Below are 11,483 nucleotides of genomic sequence, written 5' to 3'. Positions count from 1 at the left end.
GGAAGACGAACTGCTTGGTCCCGGCCTGCGGGGGTCTCGGCCGCCGACACCGGAGCGCCGCCAGCGCCTCCGCAGCCGGGGGGGGGCCCTTGGCCGGCCGCCCGCCCGGGCTGGCCGCGGTGGCAGGGGCTGCGCGGGGGGGTGCCGAGCCGCGGCGGCGGAGCGGGCGCCGGGCCGGGCCGCGGCCCCGCGCCGCAGGTGGAGGCGCCTCTCGCCGGGGCCGGGCTGCGGCGGGCGGGCGGGGGCGGCCCGCTGCCAGCAGCCTGTAGGACCTTGGCTAACGTGCGGCGGTGGGCTGGAGCCTGGCGTGAGGGAGGGGCCGCCGCTCGTGATGCAGGATGCTGTATCCCCGGTGCCGTGACAGGCAAGGCGCTCCCCTGCCCTGCGAGCGGGAAGGAGGCGCCGGCGGAGCCGGACCCGGACCCGCTCCCCGCCTCTCTCCCGGCCCCAGCCCCGCTGCGCGCTCCCCGCCGAGCCGGGCCCCGCACCAGGTGGGTGAGCTCGGTGGCCGCGCCGGGGTCGGGGAGAGCTGCGGCAGCCCGGGTTGGCCCTCGGGCAGTGGCAGCCTCCCGACCCGCTTCCCCGAGCGGCTTCCCGGGAGGCGGGCGGGCGGGTGGCTCCCCCGGGCGGGCCAGCCGGGTCCAGCGGCCGCGGTGCCAGGCGAGGGTCGTCCTAGAGGTGCCTTCGAGAAGGCAGCGGGGTGCTTGGGGAGCCCCGGGGGGGCGGGCGGGCACCCGGCAGTTGTGAAGTGCTGGAGTCGGGGGTGTTTTGCCAGTTGTAGCTCTCGGCAGTGCCTGGTGAGGGGAAGAAAATAAAGATAATCTGCCTTCTCTTACTGCTATAGCTGATGGAAACTTCCGAATCACAAAAGCGTCCAGGAGTGCTAAAGGTTTTGGGAGGGAGGGAGGGGAATTCTAATTTTTTTTTGGGGGGAGGGAGGGAATAAACACTTATTTCTGTAAGGATTCTTAATTGTGTTTAGTTGACAGGTGCAAGAACGGTTTGGATAGACGGTTTTCCTTTGGGATAGCTGACCTTTTAGAAAGTAGTACTGTTTTTGGAGGAGAGATTTGCATTCACTGTGGGGCTTTGCAAAATCGTGGGGTGGTGGCTGGGAGGAGAGGAGGGAGGGCTGTTTGTGTGGCTGCGCGTGTATGAGGGGTGAGCGGAATCTGTGCTATTTTGAGATCACTGTGGTAATGAATTGTCTGAGGCAAAAAGATGCACTGACACTAGGAATTATCAGAATTAGCAGCATTATTACACATTTTTCTTGTTGGCAATTTTAAATTGACGTTTTTAGTAAAAGTGACTGAAGGTTTTGTGCTGGCCTTGTAATAGCAGTGATCACTAAATTGATGGATTTTTTTTTTCTCCTCTGTGTTGATCACTTATTATCTGAGCTGTTATGATCAGAGCTTTCAAAGGCAGTGGAAATGACTGCTGAAGTCCCAGGGCTGGGCTTTCAGCTTTGAGTGGGTGAAAGTGCTGGTGCAGTACATCAGAAATCCTATGCTCCTCGGATTTTACCTTCGGAAGACCAAGATAGGAGGGGTTCCCAATGTGATAAATTCTCCCACATTCAGGAGATCCTCAAACTTGCCCAGTATTGCCAGTTTTCGCAAACCTTTAATTTCCCTCCCTTTATGTTCCATAACTGGAACTACCTCACCCTGCAGGCTGTGCTCATGGCATGCACTGTGCGGCTGCTCCTCTGGCCAGCACAAAACTCCCGTGTTTGCATTGCATTTCTTCCAAAGGCCGGTTCCATGCCTTTGCCCAGTTTGCTTTAGTCATTGAAATTCTGGCGGAGCCCTCTTGATTTTGTTTGTAACCTGAAACAATTTCTCTCAGCAGAGCCCTAAGGCATGAGGATGGCCAGCCCTAAAGCCACAGGGCTCTCCTGGGAGATCATTTGGCTGGCTATTGCTGTCTGTGCTCACCTACAGGTAGGTAATGAATTTACTGCTGTTGTCATGCCTGGTCCTTTATCAGGTGATCTTGCTACACACTTTGAATTGTTGTTTTTTAAACAGAAAACTGCTGTAAATAAAAGGCTCCCGATGAGCTTTTCCTCTCACTGAATTGTTCAAAGACATCCATGTGGGAAATTACTATTCTCTTCCTAGTAATATTGTACCTGACTTTACCAAATGGGAACCAAAGGGAGATCTTGCCAGATGTGTAATGCCATGGGTCTTTCTAGGCAACACAGCTGCTTTTTTGCCCCCAGAAGGTTTAGCACCTGATAAATGTTAAGATACTCTAAATGTCAAGGGTTATATAAATACATGGGTACAAACTTCTCAAGCACTTGAGGGCAGTGTCAGGGGTATCTTTGTTTAAATTGTCCAAAGTGTCCAAAAAGGTCTTTGCTTCAAGTGTTCAATGAATACAGGAACCATGTAGGAAAACCATAGCTGCCAACTGATCTATTGCCTGACACATGAGCCTAATCAGTTCCAAGAAATGAGTATTTCGAGAAATATGGTGTGCTGGCATGTAGCAAAGATGTTGTTATAGTATGTCATTCTCTATACTGATAGTTCCCACAGCACAGAACATTTCAAGGATTCTGTAGTCTTAAATATACCCAAATCCAGAAATCCTTAGAAAAGGATAGCTAAACAAACCAAAGAATTTTTTTTTAAATAAATAACATCATTTTTTGAAGTACGTAGTAGTTTTTGACAACAAACTAAAATCTTGGTTTTAAATGAAATCAGTGATGCTATTTACTGTAATATTTTTGTGTACTGTTTGTACTATTGCAATGCTGAGAAGTGGTGGTTTCACCATGGAGCCTGGTGTGCTGGGCATCCTTAGGAATTTTGAATTGAAGGATAACAGAGCAGGCAAGGGTAAATTCAAAGAGTATGAAGAACTGAGGAGGCTGTACGAGACAGCTGAGTAAGCAATGATTGATTTATGGTGGACTTTGAGATTTAAAGTAGTGAGAATGGGTCTCCAACCCATCCTCAGTAGCACTGCTGACGGCACTGTGTGCTGTGAGTCATTTGGCAGCTACCCGTTGGTGAACACCTCCTGTATCTGTATTATGATTGCAGCTAGTCATGAAAGTACATGGGTTAGCAAAGGACTCACCATTAAAGTAAAAATTAGTAGATTTGTATTAATTGTGTAGTAAACTGTAGTGCATTCAGTGCATGTCCAAGCAGTAGGGCAACAGTGGGATGATCTACTTTTTGCTTGTGTATTTCTTGTGCAGTAACAAAAATGTTACTGAGTTGCTGTGCTTGTTCAGCTTGTATTTTTGTGTGCAAGCAGTTGAGTGATGCTGTCAGAAGTGGCCCTGTAAAACACTCAGAAAGTAGTTTATAGTTCACTTAATAGTCCTGTTCAAGGTGAAAATAGAACTTCAGAGAAGAGAAATGTCAACTTTGTGTTTGGGCCTTTTGGTTATGAAGAGACTGTTGGTGGGTTTTTTTCTTTTACAATATTTTTCTTGTATTTTTTTTCTTTCATATTTTTCTTATTGTAGAACTGGAACCGGCAGTGGCATAGTTTCCTCTTTTCCACGAATGGTTTGGCATAGCTTCACTTGTCTCTTTATAATAAAAACAGCCCAAACACATTGTAGTAATCAATAGGCTATTGTGAGTAGCTTTATGAACATTTCAAGCCAGGTCAAATTTTTTGATCTTGATTGTCCTTTAAAATATTCTTATCTATTTGGCATATTTGAGTCATTAGCACTTAACCCCAGTCTTGTAGGAGGCCCTTCTCCTCCCAAGTTTTAGGTGTTTTATCACAATTTTAGGCACATTAAAGATATTTTATATTATTTAACATAACGTTTTTGGTATCCAATAACCATTAATTCTTTGATTGGTTGCTTGGGGCCATACTATATGGACCACACACAGTCATTCTACCCTAATACTGTACCGTAGCTTTCACTTGTGTTGTTTTTGGCTATTAAAGTGTTTATGTCTGGAGCTAATCAATTAGAAACAATTGGATGCTGGGCAGGGTCACAAGTCTATGTCATGTCACTTATGTGCAATTGATTAATTTCATCCTGCTTGAGGGCAGGTACAGAATAAAATAATGACCATTTAAAAAGCATGTGGTATGAATGTAATGCAAAGAAAACTTTAACATGAGAAGTTGTGAAAAAGAGGTAGCTGTTACTGAGAAGAAATGAGTTAACTTTGGTTATAGCAGCCCCTTCTGATTCTTCATAATAGAGTAACAAGCACAGCATGGTGTTTAGCTGTGCTCCAAACTGAACTCTGCCCTTATGCAGTCTCAAGTTTGAGAAAATTTTGTCAAGGGCAGATTAGTTGCTATACTGGTAGATAAGTAAGATTTCATAGGATAACCCAGTGAATAGTTTACCATTGAGCATTGCTGAGCTTCTTGTTCATTAAATCTGCTCTATGACAGAAAGCAGCTTACCGGCTAGCCTTGGCTGTGTACTTTTGCAGGTCTAGAGCCTCCTTTTTCTGATATGAGACAATAAAAATGAAATTAATGGAACTGCATTAGTCTGAAGCCAATGGTAATCAGAACAAATGTACGTTTTTCTTAAAAACCAAAGAACACTCCCCCCCCGCCAATGGTAGCAGCAACATAGAATAATTTGTTGTCTCTAAAGGTTTAAATGATATATCTGTCCAAAGTAGTTACTGTATTCTATAGACTATATGTATTTGTGAACATTAACTATTCATGTGTATTTATTGCTAAACACTCTGTAAAAGGCTCTGCATTTTTTTTTCTCACGCAGTAGCAACTGAGGTATCAATAGTACAGATTGTAGGAGATCAGCTAGCAAATAAAATAGAAGCATGCAAGCCCAGTTTTGCTGGTTTTAAGTGATCTCTTGAGTACATATTGGTAATTGAAAAGGCAGGATGCTCAGCCTGGTAACCAACTTTTTCTTAACCTTGTGATAACATTTTATTATATCATTCAGCTAGATGATGTTATATTATGAAATATATGTAAGACTGTATATTTGTATATTCTTACTAATGGATTAATGGCAGCAAGAAATGATGGCTAGCAGATCTGTGTAGACATATATCATCAAGAATTTTACACATGGATTCATTTTAGATTTATTCTCTGGTATGCTGGTTTCAAGTTGGGAACATGTAGATATCTTCCTGGAGACCTGCAGTCCAAATTAAACCCTCCTCAAGTCAGTCTGTTTCACCTCCAAAGACCATAGGGTTCCTAATGCCCAAGGAGGGAATAACAGCAAAGATACAATGTCTGGTTATTTAAGAAGCATTAGCTCTGGGATTCTATGGAAGGGAAAGTTTCATAGGTCACACATTCATTGAATAAACTGTTGGTTGCTCCCATGATGTATGTTTCTGCAATCCCTGCCTGCATTATGGTTATTTCTAACTATCTGTGAAATTTTGGATATAAAGGATATACATGCTGAAAACATTATCTTATTCAAAATGATTCTGCCATAACTAATCTGCCAAAAGCTACCAACATAGTAAATGTCTTTAAGGTTGAGCTTTGCAAGGCCAAAAATCTGATGTCCATTATATGACATAGTGGACTTGGAGACCATCTTTGTGGAAAACCTTTGGAATATCGTTTTACAGTCACTGAATGTATTGCACACTGATGTTCAGAAAGCAGATTATGATCTACATGCCGTACAACAGTAAGGATTCTTAAATCTCCAGTAACTTCAATCAAAAATATCAGGATGAGATTTGCAAGTCCAGACTTAAATCTGAAGCAGCTTCCCTTTTTTGTAGACAGGTTGCAATTCTGCACCCATCTGGAGTTTTGCCATCAGCCTCAATAGCCCTGTGGTTTTAATCTCGGTTTGAAGATTGAAATGCCTCTACTATAGACAAATAACACTTTTGAGACTCTAGAAATGCTCTGACTTAAAATATTCATTGTTATTGACAAAGTTGTAACTCAGTGACAGCATTACCAGAAAACTTATGTAAGTTTCTGAACTTGCTTTGAATTTATGACTAATAATGATTGCTCAGCGATTGCTCATAGGATTTGAACTGCTGTTACCCTCAACTTACAATCCAAAAGAGTTGAATTGCCAGAAAAATCGTGATGAATCTGCCTTGTGACTTGAGACACAAACTATGTATGAATACTTATTTTTTAAAATGTACTCAAAAAATTTAAGTCAGCTATGGGAGATTATCAAGAGTACAGATGATATCAGCGAAGGCATCCCTTTACTATCTCATTTATTTATTTTTATTTTCTCAGTAAATGTTTTTATCATAGTGATTAGGAATGATGTTTGTGGTGATACAACTCAGAAAATCAGCCTTTGGTTATTCAGCTAAACCATGGTCCAAACCCATTTGTTCCAATGCAGCAAAGGTGGTTCAGTCTCAATATCCAGCTAGACTTTGAATTCTGTATCTATGTTTTCAAACATGGGTATCAGTGCTCACTGTGACGATAATTTCTGATAAGGTTACACTAAAAATTGGGGAATGATTCTCAAATAACTTGTGTGTAGAGCTGCAAACTTCTGGTTCCAAAACTACATATCCAAGGGTTGAACGCTTTTAGAGAAGCCTCCAGTGTACGAATGATCTCTCGTAACAGCCAGTGGCTTCTAATTTCTCTTGAGAAAGTAGTGGAGAAGTGAAGGAATAGCTCTAGGATAATCTTTGGTTTTAGCAGATACTTGAACACTTAGTCATTGATAATTACTCATTCGGGTCTGCTTGGTGCAGCTGGATCCTTCATATTCCTTACCAAATTGGGGCATAAGCAGCACTGAGGTGGCAGTTTTGCATGATGCACCAAAATCCTGCCTTTGTACACTTTCTGTGATGCATGATTGATTGTGCTGATATTAAAACCCTTTTACTGTTTGTTCAGAAATCATGATTTGGTCATCCAAAATAATGAGTTTCACTTCAAAAAAACATATGTATTAAAAAATCTGAGTCCTTTAAATTTGCTTTTACTTTTAGAACCCGTAGCATTCACATATATGTCTCTATCTGCAATTTTGGGGCTTGAAGCTTTTCTTAAAACAGTTCTCCACGCTCGCCTGAGCTGGGGTTTAAGTAAATACCAAATATAATGTGGCTTGCAATGAAGTAGTAAAATATATTAATTTCAGTGATAGTAGGAGCAGATTTATTATTGTGCCTCTGTACTTGGTTGTGTTGTAAGGCTATGCAAGAAATCTTCAGGCACAAGTTATATCATACTGTCCAAATGTTGTACTTTACAGTTAAGTCAGTGTGTTGTTAACATTTTATATTGTTGATAATATTGATGATAAGGTCTTGTGGCTGCATACAGTCCAACATAACCTTACTTGAACAATTCCAGTGCAATTCTTATTATGCAAGATCTCTGTAAAACAGAGAGTTTGTGCATGGTGTGAAAGAACGTGTTTGTTTTTGAAGTACGCTTTGCTAATGAGCACAACATTCCAGAAAGGACATTGGGTATAGCCATGGCAACTCTGGAGAGACAACTAAGACCCACATAGGAACTGTATAGCCTGGCAGTTCTGATTTGTCCTCTGCATTCACTTTGTTGTCACTGATAGGTAAATAATTCCTTTAGGTTATGAAAGCATGCATATAACTTTCCCATAAGTGGAGAACTTTTCTTGATGTTAGCTTAAGTCTGTAGACTGTGTCAAACACTCTTGAATTTAATGGTCAAATTTTCAACATGGCCTCACTCCAGCTTCTAGGAGGAAGTACAGATCTATGAACTCACCTTTTGATGACTGTCGGCTTCACAAGGATGCTAAACTTAATGCAGATATAGCGGAATTTTCAGAAGGGTGTGTGTCATGTGAAGCCTTTGTTTTGATGATTTTAGGTAAGACTTGAGATAGGTTAAACACGAATACTGTTAAGTACTTAACTGTATTGGTAGGTCTTTAGCTGGATTTTTTGAAACAAGTAACAAAGTAAATTTCAATTAATCCAATGGAAACCAGACATTAGGTGTCTTAGGCACTTCCTGAAGTCTGGCTAAGCATTTGTCATCATATTTAGCTGATTAAAACAAAACTTTCACTCTTAAAACTCTTTTGAGAGAATAGGTTTCTGTCATGTAAATTCTAGTACCTGGGTGTGTAGATATTTGATAATACTTGAGAAGTGCAAGTACAAGCATCACATGTTTTTAAAGGGAGGGCAGTTTTTGAAAACTTGGCCTAATACATCCCTTCCAGACAGCATATTACATAAATTGTTTAGGAACAATGTTATTTCTGTTTCTAATTTTATATTTATTAGATTTTATATCATTATATAGAGAAAATGAAAACAGCATTCTCAATCTGTTTTGAGAAATGTGGTTTCCAAGAATTGTCAAGTTTGTCATGCTTCTGGATGCACTAGAAACACAGTGAATACAAGTCAGCTAGACTAAATTGCGAAACAATATTAAAAATGCATTTATGATTGCAATTACTAAATTGTTGCTGTATGCTAACTGTTGCCGTTTGTGTCATGGTGGGAGGTCCCGACTGGTTAATGATGCTGTTTTGTAGCATTAAATAAGTGGAGCATTTGCTTATATGTGGAAACATGTATTTCTGTATTTATGTAATGTTTTTTCTGTCATCAGGTGCTTTGCCAAAAATCGAAGCTGCTTAAAATTTATAGGATACAGTCTCTTGTCAATGCATGCAAACAGAATAGGGTATTGTTTATAGTGTGTATATGTGAAAGGACCAATAGAGGCTTACTTTGTAGTAAAGGCAGACATAAAGAAGAATTTTAGCTGCCTGATACTGCCTTTCAGTATCGTAGACATAAGATGACATGGGCACAGCAGCACTGGCACAGAATGCAAAGAATAGGGGATTGTGTTCTGTCAAGCTCTGTTTGGCATTAAGTGTTTCCTGGCCTGCACCTTGCAGAAGCTCCAAGAAGACTGCAGAAACTGGCTTTATTCCAGCTGGCTGATTCAGCAAGAAATTAACTAGCTCCAAAAAAATGCCCCCCCCCCATTTTGTTTCAATTTCCTTGCTTGTATATGTGGCTGCTCCAGGCCATGTAGTGGGATGAAGAAATGTGAAAGGACAATGCAAGTACTGGTGCTGATACATTCAGATTTGCCTCTTCTGATGGGAGTTTTCCTTGCTTTCCCAGCTACTGCAGCCTCTTGCTGGTGTAGCAGTGGTGCGGAAGCAGGCAGCTAAGCAAGATCAGTGCTCTCTGTGGAAGTGTAACAAATGAAATATGCTGAAACATGATTTAGCTTCCTCTCTTGAGTCTCCTCTTATTAGATGTTTTCAAGGTCTCATTACTCATTTGATGTTTTGTTTTCTTGAATCTCCAAATAGTTTTAAACTGTTCCCTGGTTGACTAACATGGATATTGGCTGCAAAAACCAATAGCATAGTAGTGTCTTGAGTATTGCCTGCTTGGTACATAATATTCTGGTTGGAAACTGCCAGGTTCATCCAACATATTACTGATTCTTTCAGCTGATATCATCAACACTTTTGTTAGAAAGCAGAAGAGGGAATTAATCTACCACTGGAGAGATGTTGTGTATGCTCTGTACTGTGTAGGGATTTTACTAATTCCACTAACTGATAAGGCTGCTTGAACAGGTTCATTTTTTTTAGTCTGATTTTATACCTTTATTTATATGAATATAAGGTGCTTTATGTGACTAACCATTATGCTTTTCCTCTAGAACAGTGATTCTTGGGAGTCTTTTTGTGGTACAGCCACCTCAGAGCTTGGCAGCAGTTAACAGTGCAAACTAAATGGTAGGAAATACTGTGAGGGGAAGGTGTAAAAAAAGTGAAGACCATCATCCTTTCACTGTATGAATTCCTGGTTTGCCCATACTTGAGTACTGCAGACAGTCCTGATTCCTTTCTGAATGGGGTAGAAAGACTCGATAGGAATCAGCTGGTAACTTGTTTCTTCCAACATAAGGACAGAGTGCCATTAAAGAAAACTACCCAGGGGACAGATTCAAAACAATGAAAGGTGGTGGTTCTCCATGTATGACCTTTGGCACCATAGGGTTTGGTGGTTTTTTTGAGTAGTTACATGGGGTTCAGGGGAGACAGGATGAGTACTGGGAAGATCCATTAAGTACTACTATATAGGCAAACCACAGCAGGCTAAGAAAAGTAGGTGAGATCAGGAAAGTATTCCAGGGAAGTATTGTGCATACGTTCTCTGGACGTGCTCTTTGAGTGTCCAGTTATGGCTACTGTTGGAAGCTGATGGGCTAGATGGATCCTTGGTCTGAACCAGTTCAGCTGTTCTTATGCCATTTTGATGTTCCTTGGGGCTACACTTGAGGATCACTGAACTAGAAGTTAGAACCGATCCTAGACCGGCAGTCGCTTATGACCAATTTAAAAACTAACAAAGAAACACATTCTCCAGACTCCAGGTGTATCTGGAGGTATGTCCTGGATGCATAAGAATTTGCTCAAAACCAATGTAGGGGCTTACATTCTGGACTTCTTTGTGTCTGCTGGGAATATTTTGCATTTTTACATTGTTTTTATTTTTTTCTTTACAAACATTTTTATTATGTTTCTGGTGCATTTTCAAATTTTAAAGTTTTGGAATGATTTTTCAATTATGCAAGGAAATTGGGGTAATCTTAATTTCTGGAGTAGTTTTCTTGTTTTTAAATGAACGCTAGTATTTCCTTAAGCAAGGTAAATAGAGAAATGGCTTCTGATATTTTACTAAATAAGGCTTGGCTTAAATTCCACTTTCATTATGTGATCAGTCCTGTAAGACACAAGTATTCCATACATGTACCCTGCATGAGTGAGAACTTGCCTTCACCCCAGTGTGAAACTGCATACTCAGATGCTTTTCCCATTTCCTCTTCCTACCTCTTTCAGTTAAATTTAGAACACAATAGGTTGGTCAAAACTGTAACAAAACCTCTAGAATGCCATCTTAATGTATGAGTTTTTACTATGCAGCTGTTTATCTTCTGCTAAGAGGAAGCTATAAATGTATTTTTAATGCCAGGAGCTGGGCTTAAAATGCCATCACTTTTCCAGTGGGAATAGATTTGAAAATTAGTAAGCAATTAGAGCAGTAGGCAAATACATTTTACTTAATGTTGCGAGTCTCATGGGCCTTTCAAATATCCTCTTAGCATCACCTGTTCCTAACTTGCAACCTTTTAAATCTTTACCTAGTCTTAAACAGCAGTGTTACTTGGAAAGGGAAATTTTTTTGAATATTTTTGATTTTTATTTATGAGCTGAATTTTAATTTATTTTTAAAAAAATGCATGGTTTCTCCAAGAGCAACAGAGATGTACTGGGAACACTAAGCTTTTCTTGGAGAAAATTTCTTCCTGTAGATAACCATCTTGAGAAGGGCCTAAGCTGGGATAACAGAACATGTGGGTCTTGTTCTGATCTTTTGAACTTGCTTGAATTATGTCCTTAGCAAACACCAATGATGTATTTGTTTATAATTGCTTATTTTTCTTGCTGAATTTAGACCTCTGTGAGCCATCTG

At 40.8% G+C, this 11,483-nt stretch overlaps 1 protein-coding gene across 2 annotated transcripts in view; it reads left to right on the top strand.

Moving 5' to 3' along the window:
* Positions 1 to 301: 301 nt before the first annotated feature.
* The window catches only part of ADAMTSL3 (ADAMTS like 3), a 187,587-nt gene continuing 176,405 nt past the window's right edge, over positions 302 to 11,483 (top strand). For both annotated transcript variants that reach the window (XM_040600771.1, XM_040600770.1), the window contains exons 1-2: positions 302 to 491; positions 1,858 to 1,949. In XM_040600771.1, coding sequence (XP_040456705.1) covers positions 1,869 to 1,949 — 81 coding nt within the window. In that variant the 5' untranslated portion in view covers positions 302 to 491; positions 1,858 to 1,868. The remainder of the gene's footprint in view (positions 492 to 1,857; positions 1,950 to 11,483) is intronic.

This window comes from Falco naumanni, chromosome 7 (assembly GCF_017639655.2).
Source record: "Falco naumanni isolate bFalNau1 chromosome 7, bFalNau1.pat, whole genome shotgun sequence".
NCBI lineage: Eukaryota > Metazoa > Chordata > Aves > Falconiformes > Falconidae > Falco > Falco naumanni.
Note: the sequence above shows the minus strand (reverse complement) of the source record. Positions and strands in the feature narration are given on the sequence as shown.